This window comes from Triturus cristatus, chromosome 3_2 (genome assembly GCF_964204655.1).
Source record: "Triturus cristatus chromosome 3_2, aTriCri1.1, whole genome shotgun sequence".
Lineage (NCBI taxonomy): Eukaryota > Metazoa > Chordata > Amphibia > Caudata > Salamandridae > Triturus > Triturus cristatus.
In genome coordinates, this window is record NC_140584.1 from 1,167,774,612 (window position 1) to 1,167,800,290 (window position 25,679).

At 45.6% G+C, this 25,679-nt stretch overlaps 1 protein-coding gene across 1 annotated transcript in view; it reads left to right on the forward strand.

Moving 5' to 3' along the window:
• CNOT9 (CCR4-NOT transcription complex subunit 9) overlaps positions 1–25,679 on the forward strand; it is a 125,417-nt gene that overhangs the window by 55,941 nt on the left and 43,797 nt on the right. The window contains exon 2 of the mRNA XM_085650038.1: positions 15,065–15,244. Within this exon, the coding sequence (XP_085506164.1) occupies positions 15,065–15,244 (180 nt within the window). The remainder of the gene's footprint in view (positions 1–15,064; positions 15,245–25,679) is intronic.

Below are 25,679 nucleotides of genomic sequence, written 5' to 3' on the forward strand. Positions count from 1 at the left end.
CCTCAAGTTTACTTTCTTTTTCTTACTTTCTTTTTGCCTTCCTTACTTCACCCATTCTTCCAAATCTATTAGGACCTAAACTTTTACGAAGATGAGTATTTTTCCTATGATACATTCCTTTATCATTATGATGATAATCCCATGTAAAGTCTGTTTCATATTCATACTGGAAGAGGTGTGGCGCCAGGGCGACTGACTCTGGAATCTGGGGATCACGGTTCAATCCCCGGTGCCGGTGGCAGATTAGCCCAGCACCATGCGACTCTGGGCAATAGCTTGCTTAATCTTCCAGACAGCCCCCAGCGCCCAGAGACCCTTACGGGTGATTGTTCGTGCTTTACAAATGTGGATTATTTAGATTTCCTCAATTAATAATGTATCTTTTACCAATTTCTTATGTATAGTACTTTCCACTACTTCTCTATTTATTTGTGATAATCTATTTATAATATGCCGATTTATACTCTCCATATTTATTCGCTTATATTCACCAGCAAGTGCTATTTATCCATTTTTATCTTTTATTCTTATGTTTTTTAAGTATCTATTAACAACTTATTGCTGCCTTCTTCTTGTTTTTAACATGTATTATATTGTAAAACTCAATAAAAAAATTCAACACAAAAAAAAGAATATCTGCAAATATTTTATGCATAGAGTGGAATGCATTCAAATTGGAAGAATCTGTCCACTAACATTTGCAGACCTGAGGGAGTGTTTGAAATGAGCAGAGTATCCACCGCAAACAGCAGAGTTGGGACTTTTGATCCACCAATTTGGGATGCATTGTTGCCCAGGACATCCAATTAATGTACTAGGTAGTTGATGTACAGTGAGAAGAGAGTGGGGGCTAGAACGCAGCCCTTCCGCACTCTGCTTTGGATCTGGATTGGACTTGTCAGTTCTCCTTACCTGCCAAATGTTACCCGGGCGTAATTCTCTTCATGCAGTCTTACGATGATTGATCAAATCTCTTCTGAAACCCCCATGTTCCCCCAACTTCCCAAAACCAACCACAGCTTACATCTAGCAATTAAATCAAAAACCGATTTCAGGACCACAAATAGTATGCATAAGTGGCCCTTCTCTTTTACCACGGTCTTCCAATGGAGAGTGCACAACCTAAAGATTTGGTCCATAGGGCATACATTCTAGTGGAGAATATTTTTTTCTTGTATCCAATGAACAAGCTTTCCTAGAACTTGACGACAAACATTTTTGTAGCCCATCTTTCAAAAAGGTCCGCATATAGTTATGAGGGTCATCCCTGTTGCCTTTCAACTCGGACCACATGCTGGTGCTTTTTAAATTATTTTTTTTTGCTCACACGCTATTGGCCTTTGCGTGCGTCTTTCTAAGAAAGACAGCACGCAATTGGCCAAAGGTGGGTGCATGTCCTGCCTTCTCTCTCCCCTGGCCTATGGAGCTCGAGAGCGAGCAGCAGTGCAGCTGGGTGCCAGCTGCATACCTTGCAGTACGCGCGCACACCCTTGTTTTTTTTTTTTTCTCTCACTGCGCTCGCAGTTGAAACAGAGTCGGCTGCCTACTATGTGCACAACTTCTGTGAGTGTCTGTTCTTGTTTCTCCTGCAGGTACAGTGAACGAATTGTTCCCCACCGTCCTTCCGTCTGCGGAAGTTGGCCGGCTGCGGCAGGCGCGCGGTGGTAAGCCATTCCACGGCTGGCAGGGCACCCCCCAGGCCCGCTTTGTTTGTTTACAGTCTCCGTGAGGATAATCTGATCACTTTTAAATCCAAGCGGCTGGGCTTATTTCAAGTATGATGGGAGTGCAAGTTTACATGAACCGGTAACCCGCCAAAGTATCATTCATCGATGGTTAGTGTAGCGTAAATTGCTAACTTTTACCGCCCTCCTAATCTTGCATTTTTTGTTGCACTTTTCTTGGTCCCCCTAATGATGCCTAATATTTGTAAAACAGCCATCGCCTTAGAGCCCCCCTCACCCTTCGAGGAACAGGGCACCAACACTGTCTCCCTTACCTCCGTCTCATCGCGGCTATCCGTGTTCTCCCCTTCCCACGTACAAAGCGGCAACTGAAGCAGTTTCTTTTAATCCTACAAAAGGCTCCAAACCAGTTAGCAGTAATCCGCATTTAGATACGCGATGCGCCACAACTACAACTGTTTCGCTGCACAAGTGCACAGCTAGAAGTTTTCAAATTGAAAGGCAAATAAAGCAGGTACACTAATGGTCGAACTACTTGACATCATACGTTTTATGCATACAAACACGCCCAGACTTCAGCGCACCACGCATGTGTAGTGTGGTGGCTGTTTCCCCAATTAACCCCTTGAGTGCCCATGACGAGATAGTCTCGTCATGGGCCGCGGTTGCGCTGTGCCCATGACGAGACTATCTCGTCATGAACCCTGCCCGCTAATTCAACGCCCGGCACAGGGCAGGGAAAGGGCGGGGCACACGAGGGGTTAAGAGATAAGTAGCCATGTTAAGGTCAGGCAGCTAACGTTACGGCAGGTAGTATTGTGTTCTTCGTTTTTGATTCGCTCTTAAACTTTTTTTTTTCTTAGTTTTGTATAGCGCTCTGCTACATAATTTGATTCTCCCCCTGTCGTATAATTCGGATAGCCTGCTTATATACAGTCTTTCCGGCAGTTTCAGCAGTGAGGCGCAGGACTGGAGGGGCAAGGAATCAGTGCTGTTACCTTAACCAGTGATACCGGGGTGGCTGCTTGGACCAAATTTAACTTTCACGCCTTTGCTTTGTCCATATATTGGTGAGCTGAGGCACATGTGCGATTGTTGTGAATGAAGCAACTACTGTGAATGGAGCTTGCACGTTTTTGTTCACCATGTTTGTGTGAAAGAAGCTTGCACTGCTGCTGCCTGTGTTCATTGTCCAAGGGATTCTTTCTTTCCTGTTCTGGAGAGTAGAGCTTGCATTGGTGCACAATGTGATTTACATGCCGTGTATCAGATACACATACACAAATACTGTTAAACATTCTGAGTGTTAAACATTGCCAACTGCTTCCAGTGCATTCATTGTTTTGAGTGGAAATGGAGCTTGTACTACAGCTGTCTTTTGCCCTAAATGCCCCAGGGATGAAAGCTTGCGCTGCTGTTGAATGCACTGCACCTGTGCGGGGAAGCCTGCACTGGTGATGCCCACTATGTCCTTCTGTGTCTATGGAATGTTTGCAGTGTCAGCTGTTTTATTTTTGCAATTTTATATAGCACGAACTCGACCGCTTTACATGAGCACCAACCGGTGCATTACAGAATTACATTCATTTTTAGGAATGGGGAGATTGAGCAAATCACTAATCACAGGATGCTTGAGCCTCACGCCAGACTCAAACCCGGTTCCCTACCTCCAAAGTCTGCTGCTCTAGCCATTAAGCCACATGGATATTTTGTGTGCACGAATAACTTTTTGTGGCTAGGGCGTCTGCTGCACCCGTTGGGTACATGAAGGAAGCTTGAGCGCCTGTTTGCATGTGAAGGAAATTTGCAGTGCTGTCTGCTTCATACCTGTCCTGTGCCCAAAGAAGCTTGTTATGTGCCCCAATGATTAAAGAAGCTTGCAGTGTTTCTGCCAGTGATGTACCTGATGTGTGAATGTGAGACACTTTCAACGCTGTTGTTTAAGATGAACCTGTTCCTTGTGCGAGGGAAGCTTGGACCGTTTATCTGTGTCGTTCTTGTGTTCTGTGCAGGAAAGTTGGAATACGACTGCCTGCACTATACTTATGTCTACGAAGGAAGCCTGTACTGCCCATGTCCATGCTTCGCTTGTCCTCTGTGCGAAGGAAGCTTTCACTGTTGGTGTCTGTGCTGTATGTGCTAGGTATATCAAAAACAGAGTAAATTGCTGCCCATTGTACCAGTTTGTGAGTGAGGAATGCCTCCGCTGTACGTGTGTGTGTGTGTGTGTGTGTGTGTGTGTGTGTGTGTGTGTGTGTACATGAAGCTTTAAGTGCGGCTGCCTTTAATGTACCCGCTCGGCGCCAGGGAAAGTTGTATGACTATTTTTCATTGTACACGTTCTTTGCAGCTGACATATTAACTGTATGCGCTCATTTGTCATAAGTAGAAACTGCCAACACATTAAACTCTGATCGTATAGCTCTTCAATCCCTGGTGGCACAGCACATGGGATAATATGCTGCATGGCTAAACACTTATAAGGTTCCAAAGGCGACACGTATTGGCTACGCCAATGCTTGTTTATACATAGGAACTTTCTCTGCTGATTGCATGACTTGGGTATGCGGCCACCTCTGGAAATAGAATTAGACAGTAGATTGAAAAAAGGTCCCCAAACTTGTGGCTCTACAGTCAATAGATCACCTGGGATCCCGTTGGGGCTTGGAGCTTTACCAGGGACTATGGCAGCCATGGCCACAAGCTACTCGCTGAGTGAATTAAACATGTTTTGCTGTTCCCTAGAAGTGGGCAGTTAAATGTGTTTCCTTCTCTGGTTAGTGCGTTTCAAAGTGATCTACCTATGCTTTTGGCTGCATAAAATCAACTTGGGTTGTAGCAGATTTGCTGCCAATAGCAATGATGATCCAAAAGGATTTTGTGTTCCTAGATCTCACTTCAGTGATCAGATCATCCCACACACAACCTCCCAAGCTGATCTTGCTATTTTTAGTTGTTTATACTACATTCTTGCTTTAGGTATTAGGTCTCTTCTTTAATCTGATAATTGATTACTGCTGCCTTAGCGAGTCTACATTGGTTGGTGAACCACAGGTGCTCTTTCCCTACCTTGGGAGGCCCTTTATACACTTTATAGAAGTAGGTGCTTAACTGGTCAAAAAGGTTGTCATGGAGGTTTACACAGTCCACTGTTTTGATACCTTCAGATTCTGGTCCAATCATATACTCTGTGGAATCAGAAATCTTATTGTATATCTGAGCCATAATAGCGGGGGTCGCAGGAAACTGAGGGCTATTTTAAGGCCCTCCGGTTGATAAGATAGATTTCTCCCTGCTGCCTGGACAGGGACCATTCTCCCTTGGGAAAGGGAGATCTTCTCATCACCAATTAGTGTATTATGGTCACTGTCGTACCTGGGTATAATCTTCATATCCTCTAGCAGTGGCCATAAATTCAGGGTAGTTAAGATATAGTCAGTCAATCTTTATTCAGTCGAAAAGATCACAAAAGCACAGGATAAAACAAATTACAAACCGATCACATGCAGTAAAATCACAAGATAAAATTACTCCGTAACACATCATCTACTTGTCTTTCTGCCGTGTCTTAAGTCACACTGCATACTTTTTCCTTAAACCCCCCGCCTAGGATCTAGTCAATTCTGCTTGCATAATTATAATGCTTGAACATGTGCCCACCCTCACATCTGAGGGCATCCTACCTTTGCACGCTCTAAGGTCTAAAGACAACATGAGCCCAAAGAGTTTTCATGCCAAGATAGAGTACCTCTACAGCAGCTCTAGATCTAATTGTGGAATACCCATGCTCCCTTCTCATCCTTAGTAATACCAAAATCTTCACAATCAATAGGCTCATAAGTGACATGAAAATCACCTGCAACATTAGTCGATCCGCCTGGCAGGACACCCGAAATACACTCCCCTAAACTATTTAGAGTACTTGATTCTTTGTGATGACCCCCAGGTCTGTTATACACATTAAATATGTAAATCACCTTCCCTGCAGAAGAAACCAAGATATCAGGAGAATTCTAAGGTAAGCTTAATATTCTACAGTTGAGCGTAGTTTTGACCCAGAAAAGTGGCCCTGTTCTGTATAAAGGGTCTATGCACCATGTCTCTTGGAATATACAAATATCGAACAAGCCTATGAAATTCCCAAATAAGGGACCGCAAGTTTGGATTTGAGCCCAGCAATATTCCAGGATAAAATGACGCGGTTGTCAGGAGGCAGACTATTCAGGACACTAGGCCAAAAGGGTGTAGGACTGGGAACTTCTAGGAGTTTCCACAGGTTAGTCCCACTTGCTTTGGTCAACTGCTGAATTCCGATTGGGGACCGAGGAACTACAGCCAACACTTTGGGACATGAGTGGGCCCTTTTCTGGAGGTAAAAGCTTTAGTTTATTAATGGACGTTGACATGGTGGCCGATAGCACTTCCAAGCTATATGGTCCTGGGCCAGTTGTGAGATTAAGAAGATTTCAAGATAATCAAAGGCACCACCAGGGGCACTATGACGAGTGGCCCTAGCAATGTCCGAACAGACATTAGAACAACAATTACGAACACCACATAGCCAATGTATCACTTAGTTAGTCAAAGAATGGGTTTCTTCCATGGCCCTTATTTAAGTTTCGAAACATTATGCATAAACAGTGGCTTGGCCACTTTCCTTTTGCTTGTTCCCTGGACTATTAGTGGAGTGAGACTGGATGTAAACTGGGCAGTGTCCAAATTTACGTCTAAGAATGTGCGGGGATTAAGAGATGTAGTAGAAAGGGAATGGACAGGCCTGGCATTTGCACAGGAGGCTCTACTTTCTATTGAGGGGCAGTCTGTCGGACAAGTTTGAATTTCTCAACATCTGGCTTGTATCACTCGGCCCAAGTTCTTCCTCGCACTGCCCTGCTGCCAGGTTGGACAGTTAAAAACTCTTAAATTCGATGTGCTGTAGTCAGATTTCTTAAATTCGATGTGCTATGGTCCGATTTCAGCTGTGAGCATCCAGGGTAGGCAGTTTAATTTCTGGGCCATAGTTTTTAGCTGTTCCTTAAAAGTGGGCAGCCAACATGGAAGGGTAAGGTTTGAAGGAGACTGTGCAGAAGGTGGGTAAGCAAAGAGACTTGTTTTAACAATAGTTTCACCTGCACTTTAAGGTTGATCTCCGTTTATTTTTTAAGGCATCCTTAATTATTGTCCCCTTTCCATTATTTGGCAGACCTCGTTCTTCCCCCATGAGTTTCAGGGCAGGGCTCTGGGCTTTCGATAGTCAAAAGTGCAAAGCAAATGCTTGCAGCTAATTTGTGTGCAATTTGCCTGTTAACAAATTCAGCCTGAGGAGTAAGCCTTTGGGGGGATGCAATGTGGCGGCTTTGTGGCAGGTAGGGGTCAGGGTGCTGTACTTTTTCGGTATCTTTTTTCTTACCTTTTTAATTCAAAGATTTTTGTCAGAGGTTTTCCTTTGAAATGGAAATGAGACTTATAAAGCGCATCTAATAGCCAAGGATGTCTAGGCACTAGCTCGAAAAAAGGACTTCCAGAAGGGAGAAATAAGATTATTGATTAAAAAAACATGTTTTGAGTGCCTTCCTGAAGGCTAATGGGGCATTTTCTTTCTTTTAAGTTCCAGGGTAAGGGAGTTCCAAAGTCTTCTACTGCCCCGCTAGCTCTTTTGTATTTGGGCAGTATCCAAGTGAGTGCCGAGGCAGATCGCAACGGTCTAAATGAGATATACCACCGAAATCTGTGTTAAAGGTACTCCAGGCCTATGCTGTGAAGTGCCTTGAAAGTGATGCACAATGCCTTTTTAGGTCTTGCCTACCTATTGCGTAGCAATCGCTATGCGAGACTCTAGTAAGGAGCTCCCAAAGGGGCTCCCAAAAGTGCTCCCAAAAGTGGATTGCATGGCGAGCACGCGCACAATCACGTGCATCGTGCCGCCATGCAATCCACTTTTGGGGAAGCACTTCAGCCCACTGGAGTGTGCACTGGCGACGGGCGTGCGGTTACGCGCACAATGACGAGCAGAGGCGCCATATGGCTTTCCTCTCTCGTCATGGTGCGCGCACATCGCACACCACTCGCCAGCCAGCCTGCTTTCACTTTTGCTGACGCTGCTAAGTCCACTCGGCCGCCTTTGAAGTCGCCCACATGTGGTTGCTCTGAGCAGCCTTTATGACCCGAGAACTGTCTGGAAAAAATTACCCAACCTTGCGACTGGCGTAGTTTAGAAAATTTCACGTGAGTTAGAAAATATGAAATAGTTTTCATTGTGCCCAGTTGTAACTTTGTTAGACAAATAGTAACGTCCATATGGGTTGTGCTGGCACTGCTTCCGAGGCTGGGGCATTCATTCCTTGTACGAGTTGTCGTGTTTGAAAGCACGGCTCTTGTTTGTCTGGGGGGGCGGGGTGTAAGTGCAAATTCTGCACCCTGTTCTGGGGGGTGGGGGGGGGGGGGAGTCAAGAATATGCAGCTCTGCCCCACCTTGTCTTGTAAACTTTACATTTTTGGGTTTGTCTACTGCAAACAAGTCATTAATGTCATATCTCTGATAGCTTTGTTCAATTTCAATGAATTCGATAGCTGCAGAAGTCCATTCCTCAACACAAGACGGCGGTGGAGTAGCCAGGTTAACATGGGGCTTCATGCAAGCAATGCAGTGACCCTCTGTCCGAGTAACAACACGCAGGTTCACGTTCTCTCCTGCTCATTTCTCTTTTGTCAAAGACTGTTCGTCATCCCAAGCAGAAATTCCATGAAGATAGGAATCGTTAACCCAGCTCAATTGAGGCTATGATCGTGAGTCTTAAGTAAGAGTTGTGAAGATTGAGAAAACTTGAGACAAAAGGACATAAATGTTGACTGATTACTAAACAGTCAGTTGCATTCTAGAGCCAGACGGAATGTTACAACTGCTTGTTTACCAATGCAGAGCATCTCAGCCACTACAAAGCAACTCAAAAGTTAAATAATGGAAAGTCTAATCGGGAGAGGAAGTATGAACTGGTTAAAAGTGAGACCAGCGGATAAAGGATTAAGTAGGGGGAACGAGGGAGTGATACACGAGGCAGGAATGAGGGAGTGCCCCGGACCTTTTGGAGGCCTATGAACTGTGGCAGAACTGCATATAGTCGGGGGCCAGTGGACTCATGGGGTAAGAATGTTATGTCTGGGCTGCAAGGAGGCGGTCCCTTGTGCAGGAGGTAATATTCAATGACATGGGCTAGGGAGGGCAAAGCTCCGGTAGAGATAAAACGTATGTCTAGAATGACCGCATTAACAACTGACACATGACTTGGCAATCGCCTGCGGATCTCAAGTTAGTGATCTGGAATGTAAATGGGTTGGGAAATGAGATCAAACGGGGTATAGTTCTGCAATACATAAAGAGGCACTCCCTGGATGTGGTGTTGCTGCAGGAGACTCACCTTATGGGGAATACTTTTCGCGTCCTCAATCGGGGGGGGGTATGAAATGAAGGTACACGCAGGGTACACATCGGGATCCAGGGGCACTGGAATTTGTCCAAAGAAAAGTCTCTCCCTGGTGGTCGGAAAGACCTAAGCGGATAGACTGGGAAGATATGCTGTACTCTTGGGGACCTGGGTGGGAGAAGTGGTGAATGGTCTCTCGATTTACGTCCCTCCAACCCTGAAAGAATCCACTTTGGAGGACCTGGGGGCTCTGATGTTAGAACTCCCAACGGGATGTCTTTTCATGGTGGGCAACTTTAACAGGATGGGATGTGATTCTCTGAACCAACTTCCGGCTAGGGCCCCTTGTCCCCCTCCTACACGTCTGACGAGGTTTCTGGAGGCTCTGGGCTTCATAGATATTTGGAGGGTGCTAAACCCTAATAAGTGGGAGTACACCTTCCACTCGGAGGCACGTGGGAGTCGGTCACCAATTGACCACCTGATCTCTCTAGCCCCACATCTCCCCTACTTTACTGATGTGGTGCATATGGCATGGGGATCTCTGACCACTCTCCCTTATGATGAGATATAGTGTGGGGACCCAGCATAGCATGGGCCCAGTTCCAATGAACCCATGGTATCTTAAAGTACCCACAATTAGGAAGGGAATTACTGTTGCCACTGAGCACTATTTCCAGGAAAACACACGTTCGGTCACATGATCCCAAGTAGTCTGGGAGGCATATAAGGCAGTGGTCTGGAGACAGGCCCTTTCATTGATCTCCGGGCATAAGCGAGAACAAAAGGGCGAAGTTGACGGAACTGGAGCAGGAAATTCTTGGTCTCGAACTCCAAATTGTGGGCGGAGGGGATGAAAACTTGCAACACACACTGAAAATCAAACAATAGGTCTATTCTGACTGGGTGACAGAGGAGGCCAGAAACACCCTTAGGGCGACACAACACAGAGTTTGAGGTTGGTGATAAAACAGGAAAGCTACTGGTGTGGCTGGATCAGCGGGATAGGGCGTATCTGTGGGTGCTGCAAATCACTCTAGATACTGGGGTGGTCCTGCGGGATCCAGGGGATGTTGCCGAGGCCTTCGTGGATTATTACTCTGTGGTTTATGCAGCGAGAGCAACCCATTGAGACTCCTTAGAGTTCTTAGCAGATATTCTGCTTCCAGTCGTAACGATGGAAGAAAATCAACTCCTGGAGCCCGAAATCATGAAGGAAGAAGTAACGCAAACGCTAGTGATCTTTATAAACTCACAGCATCTAAAACTGCACCATATGACCTGCAATGTTCGAAAAAAGCAAAACAAATGGTAGGTATCCGGCCGACCAAAGGTACGGCACAATACTAGAGATACATAAAGAAGGCAAGCCTAGGGATATTTGCTCCTCTTACCGGCCCATTTCCCTCCTCAACGCACAGGTTAACATTTTAGAAAAATTATTAGCTCTAAGGCTGATCCCACTGTTACCCACCTTAGTTCACCCGGATCAATCGGGCTTTATGCCTGGCTGCTGTGCAGTGCTGAACCTCTGGTGCTTGCATGGAGTGTTGGGGAGGGCACACCGGATCCAAGAGGACGCAGCAGTTCTCTCCCTTGACGCATGTATGGCGTTTGACTCCATTGAATGGCCATATATGTTTGCTGTGCTGAGCCGCATGGGATTTTGCCTAATCTTTTTGTCCTGGGTTGGACTTCTATATGAGAGGGCCCTGTCTCTGGTGTTGATCAGTGGGAAGAAATCGAATGTTCCCGCTGCAGAGGCGCACAAGGTAGGGTTGCCTGTATCCCCGTTAATATTTGCGCTGATGCTGGAACCAGTGGCAACCTGGAAATGGTGGACCCCATAATAGATCTTCGGTGGATGGAGAATTGGGAGGATAGAGTATTGCTATATGCAGACGATATTCTGTTGTAAGGGACCTCTCCCCGCTCCTCTATCACCAGAAACCTCTTTAGCTCCTTTAGCAAATATTCTGGATATACAATCAACTGGTCAAAATCTGTGGTGTTAGTTATCAGCGGCCAAGACCCTCTCTTCCATCAGAGTTAGAGGCCCTAGTGGTGTCGGAGGGATTTTGATATCTTGGGATATTTGTTACGACAGACCCCGCCCGGTTTTATGCCCGGAACCTGCTGAAACCATTGTCTAGACTTCAAAATGATGTCCAACACTGGCGGACCCTCCCCCTGTCCCTCTTGGGCAGGGCAGCCCTATTTAAAATGAAGGCGCTGCCGAGATTTCTCCATATGCTACGCAATACTCCCTTCCCAGTCCCTGAGTGATATTTTAATGCGATAGATCGCGCAGTCCAAACGCTTCTGTGGGACGGAGGAACCCCCAGAATTGCCCCTTTTAAATTGACTCTTAGTTGGTATGATGGGGGAATCACACTGCCACATATACAGTGCTACTCCAGGGCAGCCCAACTATTAACAATAAATCAGTGGGTCAATCATCCGCTCTCAGAACCAGCCTATAAAATGGACCGATTAGCTCTCCAACCGAGAGGGTATTTGCGGGCGCTGTGTACAGACCCAAGGTGTCTCAGTAGGAGGCCCCACAGAATTGACAGTCAAAGTCTGGCACTCAACCCTGGCTAAACTGGGGTGGAAAAACTATCACAACAGCGACCCCCCCCCCCCCCCCCCCCCTGTATGCGATTCAAAAAAATCTCGCACAATAGGGTTGAAAGTGGGATTTGCTAAGTGGGACCTTATTGGTATCTCGAGGGTGGGAAACCTACACAGGAGTAGACATGAAATTGTTCGAACAACTGCAACAATCGAATGAACTGGTCCTCACGGAGTTCTTCCGTAATAGGCAAATTCAGCATGCATAAGAGCGGTAGTTCCCCGTGAAGAGTCCATACTTGACTTCGCTGTTGGAGTGCCGGCTCCTCAAAGAACATCTAACTCTGAGGGCGATATCCCTGACATACCAGAAGCTTCTTAATAACATGCCTTACACTGGGACAAAATTGAGAGACCGCTGAGGACAAGACATTAGGGACCTACAGGAAAAGACTGGCTAGAAATCCTGGCATCCCCTAAAGAAGTGGCTATTTGGGCCTGTTTTAGACGGGTCCAACTCAAAATCCTCCATAGGGCATACATTTTCTGCAACACATTACATAAAATGGGTAGGAAAACGGACACCCTCTGCTATAGAAGATGTGGTAAGGAAGGGTCGTTCTTTCATAGTCTGTGGATATGCCAAAGAATTCAAAACTACTTGGAAGCCACGGTTTCCCTTATGACAGGGATAACTTGAATGGAATAAACACCGGCCCCAAGGTGGTGTCTGCTGAATGTGTGGAAGGACTCCGACTTGGGGCAGTCGGTCCGGACCTGGGTTACACTGGGCCTAATGGTAGCAAAGCGTAACATTGTCCGCAGATGGGGGTCGAGTGAAATGCCAATCCTAAGAGAATAGAAGCGAGATATTGACTGGTGTATGGTGGCAGAGAAAGCAAGTCTATATTAGTAGGGGATGTCCAAACAAATGGGGAAAAATGGAATAAATATAGAGGGTATCCCTGCACGCCTCCCTTGGGGGAGATAGCCTTTCCCAGCCTTGGTACAGTCGCCTCGGAATAAAAAAACTAACAGTAATGGGGATGTAACCCTACTATGTCATGTATAAACAAGAGAGAATCCTACCGGACTTTGTGAGAAGAGATATGATCATGTACGTATATAACTACATTAAGATGTTATCTATTTGCTTGAATTTAATAAAAAGATATTAGAAAAAAAAGAAAAGTTATATAATGGCACCAAAGTGCTTAAAGCTCCTACAGGTAGTTTGGGTGCAGAGAGTGACTGAAGAAATAGTTGACTGTTCAAGGAAAGTATACAGAATCTTGGGAAATTAGCTCAGTGTGAATTGTCAAAGAAAAGGGATCTATGTCCTAGTGACTAATGAAGATGTCTCAGAACTAGTCTGAGGGACGTACCATTTTTTTGTAACTGTTCATCTACTGCAATCCGAGAGCCTTAGGAAGCTTTAAGTATTAAAATTCTTGCTTCGCTGAATGAGCTTTGGCTTGCCATGTTTGTGTCCCCAGATTTTAAAAATGAAAAGGGTGACAATCTGCCAGTTTAGCCATAGGAATCTCCCATTAACTTTGTAGGGGCGAAAGGAAACCAAAATCCTTGTTGAATAAAACTCCAAATACTGCTTGATTCCACTTGAATCCAAATGGCTAAGTTTGTAAACAGATGGAAAAAAACATTATACCTTGCCAGTCGCTCCTTTCTTATCGAATCAAAATGTGTTACTGTAGGAAAATGTTTTTTTGTGTCTCCCCTTGCGTTTTTTCCCTTTGTTCGATGTGATGTCCACCCTCGGGTCAGTAAGAGGCTGCTTAACAGTTCTTACAACAGGTGCCATTCCTTCAACACCGAAAGTATTTTGGCTGGATGTTTTTGCCATGTTTGACTTGTCTTTGTCTGCCATAGGTGTGCACAAACTGCACCCATGGCTTAAGTCTGGTACTCCATGTGGGCCTAAGAGAGGCTTTTGCTGCCCCATGTGCCTTAACAGCTTATTACATTAGGTGAGAAACAGTCATGCTGAAGGTGTAGCCTCCGTGTTTTTACCTGCAAAACAAACCCATGTTTAACATGACAGTCTAAGATTGCATTAGAAAAGTTAGCTGTCCTACTTTCTTGAAGTGCCTACAACAAGCTGCATAATGTTCAAACTAGAAGCATAAGCTGTACCCACTTACATATTGACAAGAATGAAAATGAGCAAAACATGGCACGTTAAATGTAAGGTAGCAATAACTTTACAGATTTTTAGTAACAAGTTTAATAATTGTTGCATTAATATGCCGCTTAGCTGTATTCTGTAACAGGGACTCCTCCCTGAAGGCAGGGGGGGAAATGCCAAGAGGAGTGATGGGTGCACAGATTGAAAGCAAACCATTCCTGTTAGTCTGCCATCTATCATAAGAAAAACGTCTCTGATAACATGCCTGCATAGAGAGCACGGTCAAGACGGATTTTGCATATGGCTGGGTCCAGACTGGGGTGGCATGGTGAGCAAATATTCGATGGATTGAACCCAGATCTGTGACTGGGGTTAAATGTTTGACAATGTTCAGCATTTCGTCCATCTTTTTGTGTTGCTATATAGGTGCATGTAGCCTTGTGTATACGTACCTCTTTGTTTGCTGGTGCGTGTGCACTGATGACTATGTATGCTTCGAGGTGTGATATGTGGGAATTCTTGTGAATGTTGGGAGTTTGGTCATACAGTATAAACAACTAAAGCCTATTAAGTTTGTCAATGCTTGCTGTCCTACTGATGTTAATAAATGAGTAACCACTGGTTATTGAAAAACCAAGCATTTAATGATTTCGTATTCTGCACTGTTAAAGATTTGTCTTGTGTATAGTTAAAACATTAATATCGCTGTTTTTCAATTATGCAAGAAGCAGATTAATATTTTCTGGTTATTTAAGCTGCTATTACAGATCTGTCTGCTGTTACCGAAGCATTGAGACTTAGTAATTTCTTTCACAGTCATTACATCAGGAGGGGCCCAACTTTTGTTTTGAAGTTACTGGCCAACTTCCTATTAGTAGAATATCCATATATGGTACTTACCTACATTTGAACCTGTTATAAATAGTAGCATGCTTCATGTTAGCATAGCACACCTTCTGATACAAGTCCTGCAACCTTCTATGTTGTTGAAGGACTCAACTTGATGCCAAATGCGTCTTCTAAAGGTTCTGTAGCAGTATACTATTGGAGGCAACCACTTGGGTAAAATGTGTCTTCTGGCCTAACAAGGTGACCCCTTGCTCTGCTTTGTAACACGCATATGTTAAACATGCCAACGGGTCCCCATGATAATGCGTGCCACGTCTTGATCTGTATGTAACATATAATCTGGTCATGTGATATTAATGTGCTAACCTGTTCTTTTGTATTGTATTCAGCCTGTGCCAGCGGCACTGGCGCAGGTGGACAGAGAAAAGATCTACCAGTGGATCAACGAGCTATCCAGCCCTGAGACCCGTGAGAATGCCTTGCTGGAACTGAGTAAGAAGCGAGAATCTGTTCCGGACCTCGCCCCAATGCTCTGGCATTCTTTTGGTACCATTGCAGCACTTCTTCAGGTAGGTTTCTTTTTTTGCCCTCTCCCTCCCCCGTTTGTTAATCCACTCCATCCCACACTAATACGTGCAAGTGTCTCCTATTTAATAAGTTGTTGCCACAAAGACCTGTGTCATATTTGAGGTCAGCTTCTCAAAGTTCAAACTGGTGCATGATGCCATGAACACCCACATGGGTGTGTCAAACGCATTGGTTCTCGCTGATGCCATATGTAAATGCCACAGGCAGTGTCTGGTGCCCCGCTTAGGCATGAAGCGTTCTGGTCACTTTAAATTAGGGTGCTCAATATTCTGGCCAATCTTCTGGCAAGAATGTTTTCTGGTATCTTGGCCTCAACATTTATTAAAGACATTAGGTGGTAGGATGCACAATCATTTGGCAGTTTGTTGAGCTCTAAGACTACTAATAAAGTGGTGCTGTTGAGGTCGGGTGGTATGGAGTTTTTTAGGGGAGCCTCTTCAAACATTGTTTGCAAATGGAGGAGTGTCAGTAGTGAGGTATATTTTTAAAAACCTTCTAGTGGAATTTCATTCGTCCAAGAAATCTTGTCTGACTCAGTTCATGGAATGGCCTGTTGAATCTCTCCAGCGTTTTTGGGGAGGTCCAATTCAGTTTGATCAACGATTGAAAAGGCATGCATAATGTGGTCTTTCATTATAGGACGCTCAATTGCTGCTCTTGATTGGGTTGACATCGAGGAAAGAAGGAACACCTTGGCCTTGATTTCCTTTTCGGCGAACCAGTAAAGTAATTTACTAGCCTTGTCCCCATACTTCTAAATTCTGTGCTAAGAGATCACCTACGCCACTTGCGCTGCATTAAGCATTTTTTGTGTCTGTATCAACTTTGCAGCTACAAGCTACCTGAGAATTGTGTTCCTAGAAAAAAAAAAATTCGCCAACTTTTTTAAAGCTCGTTGCTCAAAGCATCCATTTCATGCTCCTAGTCTCTGGCTTTCCTCCTAAGCACATGGCTTATCCACAGACCACTACCTTAAATGCTTCCAAGACAGTGGTTGACAAGAGCACAGTCACACCATTAATTTCAAAGTTTTCAGCAATCTCATCCCAAAGGAGGTTTACCAATTACTTATCCTTCAAGCACCAGATATTTAGACGCTTTGTCCCCTCGGAAACCCGGTCTGGGTGCGGAGTACTAACTCCACTAGTGAGTGGTCCGATAGAATAGGGTTTGTATGTTTTTTTTATACCATCTATTTCTGTTGCTGGGGCAAATATGAGTTTTGCTCACAAAATGTACTTGTTAGGTGTTGAGGAATATTTATAGTGTTTTTCCCTACATGCCACCTCTGCCCTGTGTTGCTTAATCCCAGTGTAGTTGCCCATCTCAACATGTTCATAGACCTGTTTGAGGAAGCTGAACTATTTAAGTCGAGGGCTGGGTTCATAATGAGGTTCACGGTCCCCAACCCCATAATTGTAATCCCAGGCGGAGAAGTTCATGATGCTATGGAGAGAATCCTGCAACAATTTAGTAGGAATGTAAACACAAACCAGCGTCCTTGAATGTTCTTTCAGATCAGTCACCATTAGAAAACCGGGTAAAGCCCACGTTTTAGACTCTGGCATAGCTGTAGTTGCCAAGGAAGTCACATTTTGTGACACGTGTATTTCATGGAGAAAAGGCTTGTCTGCCGAGTGTTTTTTAGCATAATGGATGACCACTCTTCTCATTTTTATTGTCTGGACCATTTAAATTCCATAACGTCTGTTATTTCCTTGCCGTTGTATTGTGTGGCCTGGTGGTTGGAGATTTTGCAGTGTGCAAGCCATTGCTTTAATGCGTGTGTCTGCAATAAAGTCAGGATATGTGCTCACAGCCCCATTTGCCGCTCCCATTCCCCCCCACTTCCCCCTTTCTCTACACTTCCACCCCTGAAGCTTTGCAGCCTCTAGAGAACATTTCTCCCTAAAGAATTGGAATGCCCCCCATCCCCTTCAACCAACACAACTATTAACATTATTCTGATTGCCTGTTGTCTACTAGTATGTAATGCTCTGTCACTTCTGTCTTAATACCTGTGACCTGCTGGGGGGGGGGGGGGTCAGGGCTAATTTATAGTTTCTTTCAGCTCTTGATCCGTGTCTACAGATTGGACTTTGTATCTGGTCATCTTAGCTGCTTTGATCCACTTTGTACCCACTAGTTGTCTTATTCCTCCTTTAGGATATCATTCTTTTGTGGCTTGGTTTGCATAATTTTAGAAGAATGTCTTAGTCTGCAAAATAACTTTAAAATATTTGAGGCCTGTTGCATTTGGTCTCTATTTGACCTGGTTCTTAGACTTCTACTGCCATTGAACAGTTCTCGTGTAGTCTGGAAAAGTCATTATTATTCTGATTCAGGGAAGACTTCACACTCCGCCTTTCTTCTCATATCATCAGCACCCTATCTTTGAAGTTCAATAAGGTCTAAGAATTATTGTTTTTTCATTGATAATTAAATCAACCTAAAGCAGAAAGTGAATTTTATAGAATCCAGAACTGGATATTTGCAATAGAGGCAGAAGACAACAAATTAATGACCTTGTTGGTTTGCAAACCTACCTGTCAGTTGTATCCTGAATGCAGGAAGTTTACCTCTACCAACCCTCAAATATCATACTCCACATAGAGAATTCCCTTGTGCATACAGGAACTGTACAACCAAGAGTGCCTTTATTGAGATAAATGGATTTTCTGGGGCGGCTTTGAAAAGTGACCTAGTGATGGCCTGGTTTCTAACGGGCAAAATAGGTTCCAGTGCCTAACAAAAATGAATGCGTCTGTAACGTAACAGGTGCTCATGTAAAGCTCTCTGATACCTTCGGGTCTAGTATGCGCTAAACAAATACTCCAAGAAAAAAGAAATGTGAAGGACAAGTTTTTTGTCTGTAGAATACGAACATGCATTTATATATGGTAAAACATAAAAAGGTTTCTTTTATTGAAAAATAGATTAGACAGTTGATCACGTATACCTTCGTGTATACTGTTTCTGTTCTTATGTGTCCTTTTACTAAGTGTTAGAGGAGTAATCACACATTTTGGATTGCTTGTGGATTATTAAGAACAATCACAAAAGCAACTTGTGAGAGGAATCCAAATCTGGCAAAGTATTTTGGAATTGATAGTGTGTTTAAGACGTGTATGGAGTGGATAATGGATTGCAACTTGGAAGCCTGGCATCAAAGTATATTATTGATTGTCAAACTAGGGCTCCAGTGATGGGTCTAAACCTGGACAAAGTTTTTTGTGTAAATTTAGAAACCTATCGGATTTAGTTTCATTGTTTGTATGATTATTCTAATTTTAAAGCCCCTTGATAACATTCTCACTTGGGTCAATAGAAAGGATTTAATTAAACCCTTTTCAATAATCCCCATGACACTCGTTTACGAAATGTAGATGGAGATTGTTTTATATTGTTTGCACTTATTTGTTGCCCATTCTTTTTTAATACTGTTATGAATAGAAACTAGACACTTTGGAATCAATTTTATATATAGTGATTAATTACAATCTGATTTATACATTGAACTTGTATGTAAAAAATCTACAAGTGAATTATTGGGAGGATTTGAATTAGTTGATAAGGAACTGATATTTGGTCCCAGTGCCAAACTAATTGAATGGCATATTCCTTTCATGTTGATCTTTTTGTCTCATCTCTGTATCGTTGAAATGTTAAGGTTCAAAACTGTGAAAGGAGACTTTTATAATAAGAGTCAAAATGGGTTTGTGGATGACTGCCATCTGTATCCTGAATAAAGACCTCTTTAGCATAAATATGGGCTATTTGGGGTGTTTTCTGAGTTTATAATAATATGCTGGAAGCCTTGAGCGGTACAAAGGTGAAACTTATCCTGATGCTGTAGAACTGCTGGTCAGATACGTTTTCCTGCTGTAGCCGCTGGAGGTCTAAAGAACAAGTTAGCGAAAGCTTCCAGACTTGTTTTTGTTGTCAAACCACCTCAGAAGTACAATTCTAATGCCACCAAGACATCCGGAGAAGGCATGTAGATACAATTAAAGTGTTAGGCAGAGGCCACCAGCAAAACTCTGTCCGGGTACATTCGCAACTGGGCACTTCAAGAAAAAGGCCTCTTGACGCTTGGTGTCTCTGTAGCCACACATGAGATCAACCAACTGACCCTTGGAGTGCACTACTTTTGTCCTGGGTATAAGAGTGAGCAGGTCCAGTTCTTGAAGACTCCATTCAAGTCCCAGGCAACAGTCCTCTTGTAACATACTGCTGGTCCATAAAGTGATCTGAGGCAGCATCCTGGGGATGCCACATTTATGCCTGGTCAGTTAGTGGCTGAGGGTGACTAAACAATGAGGTAAATGTCTAGCCAATGGGGTAAAAGTTCTAGTGGGCAGTATTACTCATTTTTTCAGTTGTTTCCGTGTGCTCTGACCACTCTAAGGTGTTGCGGCACACAGGCTCTGTGGTCATTCAAAACCGGTTTTGGGGATAGCCTGACTATGGGGAGAAAGGCTGGCGATTTCCATGTAGCGCGCAGATGCTTGTGAAAGAGCAGACGCATTTGAAGTTATTGAAGATCCTAGGCCCACCCTGCCTGGCCTTCCTTCCAGTGGGAAGAAAACGCCACCTCACCCTGGCAGCAGTCTTTACACCTTGTTCAGGCTGGGCAAATGCTGGAGAGCTAATGCAAATTGGACTCTAGCAGCTTCGGGCAGGGTAAAGATGACTTTTAGAAAGTTGGTTTTCACATATATTTAATAAAAATCCAACTTCACCATTCGAGTGGATTTTTCATTAAATATAAAAATACATTTTTGATTGGGGCCTGTAGCTGGTACAGGCCAAATGTTATAGATTAAAGTGTATAATCAATACTTTGACCTTTCTTATGTGCCAGCTGCAGCCTGACTAGGGACAGCGCAGTTTTGGGAAGAGTCACAGGGAGAACATGCCATTTCTAATGTCACACATGTTCCACAATAGGTGTGCTTGAGGGTGACTTACTTAATATATAAAATCAGGTTTTCCTCCCTGTCAAAGGGGTGATGTCTATGCAGCAGGGCTCAAGCTTCTGCTGTTAGGCTACGTAGGGTAGACCTGAACCCTTGATTTCACAGCTATTATAGTGGGTTGTAAGATAGGTGTCGCAGTCCGCAAGTGACATTTAACTTTCCATGCCACTGGTGTACGTCTACACCATTTAATATGGCCCTATAGGAAAGTTAAAAGTACAATACGATTTTGAGCATATAAACGTGTTTTAGGAGTCCGAGTAGTGACCCAGTGTTAAAGTTCAATATTACCAGCAGATAAGTCACCCTAAAAAAATTAAAAACTCTCAATGACCTCCCAAAACCGAGGTCACTTTATGACATTTATTATATTGACATTGCAGAATTCTAGGTCAAACTATAGCAGGCAAAGCATCTCAGTTAACCTCTTCCAATAAATCTTATATCAAAACATTTTGATAGGTAAATACAACCATAATCAACTGAGATTCAGGTCCTGTTTGATTAAGAGAAGGCTATAGATGGAATTTTGTAGTGCAGGCAGCAACATAGACTTGATGCGAAGGAAGTGAGGACATGGTTTGCGGAAACATACATGTTCGAGGCATATGAGCTGCAGATTGTACACTTAGCATAGGTCGCCATCTGGTGTTGGGCCCGGATGTTTGCAGTTTGTTTTTCTTCTTGGACCGTCTTTGGAAGTCACGAGTTTGGTGACTCCTCCTTCGGTCCGTACTGCGCATGGGCTTCGGCTCCATCCTCAGATTGTTTTTTTCCGCCATCGGGCTCGGATGTGATACTTCGTACTCCGGCTTCGAACTTCTACGGTTCCAGCCTCGACGGAAAATCCTCGATTCTTCGAGTTCCTTCATCATCTTCATCTCTCGAAGCGGCACTTTCTCCATCCCGTACATCGACACCGGCCTTCGGGCCCTCCGCGACTCCGGTCCCGGCCGATGGAAAGGACTCCGTTCAAAAAGTGCCCAAAATGTGGGTCTAAATTTCCCCACACCGACCTCCATCAGGTGTGTAACCTTTGCCTCTCTCCGGAACACGAGGCTCGAGACTGCCCCGCCTGCAAGTCTTTTCGATCGAAGAAAACGATCCGAGATCGAAGGGCTCGACGCACCATGGCGCACTCATCCTCGACAGCTCCACCGGACATCTTCGGAGACGACGCCGAAGCTTCGGGGCAGACACACACCGAACTGGGAGAAGACATCGTCAGCGCTTCCGAGGCCGACGACTCCGACCTGGAGGACGTAACACCAGGACAGCGGGCCGTGAGTACAATGCCCCCTCCCAGCCCCGCACCGAAAACCAAAGAGACTCCGGTTACTCCCTCGCCTGCCGGCCTGGGCAAAACCAAAACCAAAGCCTCGATCACCCCACCTTCGGGCCCGGTGTCGAAGCACTCAAAGTCTCACGGCAGCTCGGGATCGAGCCAGCCGACGCCCGGTGCCGATAAACACCACTCGGCACCGAAGCCTGCAAAATCCAGCTCGACTCCGAAACCACCGGTGCCGAAGCCTGGACACTCGGCGCCGACCAAACACAAACAGAAATCGGTCGGCACCGACGCTCCGGCGCCGAAACAGCATTCGACGCCGAAACACACGGAGACCTCCAAAAAGCAGGGCGTACACAGAACATCGAAACCTCCGGTTCCGAAATCGCCGGTGCCGACAGACGACTCGGCGCCATTGGCTCTGTTTACACCAGACCCTTTACAAAAGACTTTGTCCAGAGATCCAAAGACTGGCCTTTTGACTGTGATTACTAAGAAGCGTCGCCTTGAGGCTCCGGCTCCTCCTCCTCCACCCAAAAAGAGGGACTCAGCTACTTCTCCCCTTAGAGTACCCTCCCCACTGCCACCCCCCCTCCCACCACCACCCCCTCCACCTTTACCTCACTACGATCCGGCCCCATCCCCAGACCCGGATGACGGGGACCCGGACAATGACCCAGGGGACGCCCCAATGGATCCCACTCCACCAGGGACCCCAGATCCATGGGAGGATTATAATAACCCTGATGTACCCAATGTACCTCAAGACGACCTATACCCATCAAGGCCGTCTCCTCCAGAGGACTCTTTAGGGTTTCACCATTTAGTGCAGAGAGCAGCACACTACCATGGGGTGGACATGCACACGGAACCAGTGGAAGAAGACTTCCTACTGGATACATTTGATTTACAAGATCGTTCCACTGCTATTTTACCCATGCTTAAGGGTGTCACCAAGCACGCTACAGAGGTATTCAAAGACCCTGTCAGAGCCAGAGTACTAAACCCTAGAATAGAGAAGAAGTACAAGGCGGCACCCACAGACCCTGCATACATCAAGGGCCCTGCTCCTCTAGATTCCCTAGTTGTCTCCACAGCTAGAAAGCGGGCTAACTCCCAATCCTCAGGAGATGCCCCACCACCAGACAAGGAATCTAAACTTCTGGACGCGTCTGGTAAACGCACCGCCTACCAGGCTGCAAACATGTGGCGCATTGCAAATACACAAGCACTGCTTGCGCGATATGATAGAGCACACTATGATGAATTAGAGGCTCTTATGCAGCACCTTCCAGAGAAATACAAACGCCAAGCTCATGACCTGATACAGGAGGGCAAACTAATCACAAACACCTCCATTAAGTGTGCCCTCGATGCAGCAGACACTGCTTCTAGAGCCATAAACACCAGTGTCCTGCTTCGCCGCCATGCCTGGCTCAGGATATCAGGGTTCAAGCCTGAGGTCCAGACATCAATACTTAATCACACCTTTGACCAGCAAACACTCTTTGGCCCAAAGGTAGACGAAGCGCTCGAAAAAATGAAGAAAGATACAGACACAGCGAAGTCTATGGGAGCGCTCCAGACCCAAGCCTCTAAGCGTTCCTTTCGACGCTCGTCCTTTCGTGGCACAGGTAGAGGCTCCTCCACCGATAATGCCTCTACCTCCTACAAATCCCCTCCTCAAAATACCTTTTCAAAGGGCAACCAAAGAGGTGGTTACAGAGGCAACAACAATAAGGGCAGGGGCAAAACCAACAATACCCGTTCTGCCACCCCACCCGCACAATGACTCCCCTTCGCTCCCCCCAGACCATTCCACTCCGGTCGGGGGCAGACTACAAGATTTTATCCACGTATGGGAGTCCATAACATCGGACAAATGGGTGACCCAAATCATTCGGTCAGGGTACTGCCTCGAGCTAACATCTACCCCACCCAATATCCCACCAAGGCACCGTCCAATGTCCCAAGAGCATTCCACACTGCTCAAACAAGAGGTACTCTCGCTCCTCCAGAAACACGCCATAGAGCAGGTACCCGGCAATCAACGAAATCTAGGGGTCTACTCCCTATATTTCTTAATCCCAAAGAAAGACGAGACCCTCAGACCCATTCTGGATCTCCGGCCTCTAAATGCCTACATACATTCAGACCACTTTCACATGGTCACCTTACAACAAGTCCTCCCACTCCTCTGCCAGGGAGACTTTCTCACAACACTGGATCTGAAAGACGCGTACTTTCACATTCCAATACACCCCTCTCACAGAAAATACCTCAGGTTCGTGGTGGACGGGCAACATTACCAATTCAAGGTTCTCCCCTTCGGGGTCACCACTGCACCACGGGTGTTTACCAAATGCCTAGCAGTAGTAGCAGCACACCTCAGACGTCAACATGTTCACGTCTTCCCTTACTTAGACGACTGGCTCATAAAAGCCGCGTCCTACCACCAATGCGTGCAACATACAAACAGCACCATCCAACTGCTTCATCAGCTAGGCTTCACGGTGAACTACCAAAAGTCCCACCTCATACCATCTCACACAAAGCAATATCTCGGGGCCACCATAGACACCTCAAAAGGTATTGCCTATCCAAACTCAGCCAGAATCACAAGCATTCTAGCCTTACGCAAAATATTCCTTCCTCAACACTCTCTACCAGCAAGAGTGTTTATGAAGCTCATAGGGATGATGGCGTCTTGCATCTTCATAGTGCCCCATGCAAGACTCCACATGCGTCCACTTCAGGAGTGCCTAGCACAACAGTGGAACCAGGCCCAGGGTCAGCTGACGGATCTGGTGTTGGTGGACGGCCGCACACATCACTCTCTGCAGTGGTGGAACACCACAAACCTTTCCAAGGGACGGCCGTTCCTGGACCCGGTTCCCCAAGTGACTCTAACAGCGGACGCATCGCTCTCCGGCTGGGGAGCGCACCTCTTACACCTCACAATGCAAGGTCTATGGACGCCACAGCAAAAAACGCTCCACATCAACCATCTGGAGCTTTTGGCGATCTTTCTAGCCCTAAAATCTTTCCAAAAGCAGATTTCAGGCAAAGCAGTCCTCATTCGCACAGACAACATGACTGCGATGTATTATATACAGAAACAGGGGGGGACACACTCTCCCCAGCTCTCCCGCTTAGCCCAGAGCATATGGAGATGGGCAATTCCCCAAAACATTTTTCTCCTGGCACAACATGTTCCAGGCGTACAAAACACCATAGCAGATCTGCTCAGCAGACAGACTCAACAACTACACGAATGGGAACTGCATCCACAAGTTCTTCACCCATTCTTCCGACAGTGGGGGCATCCTCAAATAGACCTCTTCGCCACCCACGAAAACAAAAAATGCCCAAGCTTCGCCGCCAGATACCCACACCCATTGTCCAAGGGCAATGCGATATGGATGAACTGGTCAGGCAGATTTGCATACGCCTTTCCACCTCTCCCACTAATTCCATTAGTGGTCAGGAAACTACAACAGCACTCCCTCACACTCATTCTGGTAGCTCCGACGTGGGCCAGACAGCCGTGGTACACCACGCTACTACAACTATCAGTGGTACCACATCAAAAACTGCACCTTTCCCCATGCCTCCTAACCCAGAACCATGGAGAAATCAGGCACCCGGACCCAGCTCAGCTCAACCTGGCGATCTGGCTCCTGAAATCTTAGAATTCGGGTACCTTAACCTTCCCCCTGATTGCATGAACATCATCATGGAAGCCAGACGTCCTACCACTAGAGCATGCTATGCCGCAAAGTGGAAAAGATTTGTAATGTACTGCCGTAACAATACAATCAACCCTCTAGATGCATCCATACAACACATCATATGCTATCTGCTCCATCTTCACAGGTGTAACCTGGCGTATTCATCCATACGCCTACACCTAGCAGCGATCGCTGCCTATCTACAAAACAGACAGCATTTGTCACTCTTCAGAGTGCCCGCTATTAAAGCCTTCATGGAAGGCCTTAAACGAGTAATTCCTCCCAGGGCACCACCCTCCCCTGTATGGAATCTAAATTTGGTCCTTACACGACTAATGGGTCCGCCCTTCGAACCAATGCACAAATGTGAGCTACAATTTCTCACCTGGAAAACAGCTTTCCTTGTAGCTATCACTTC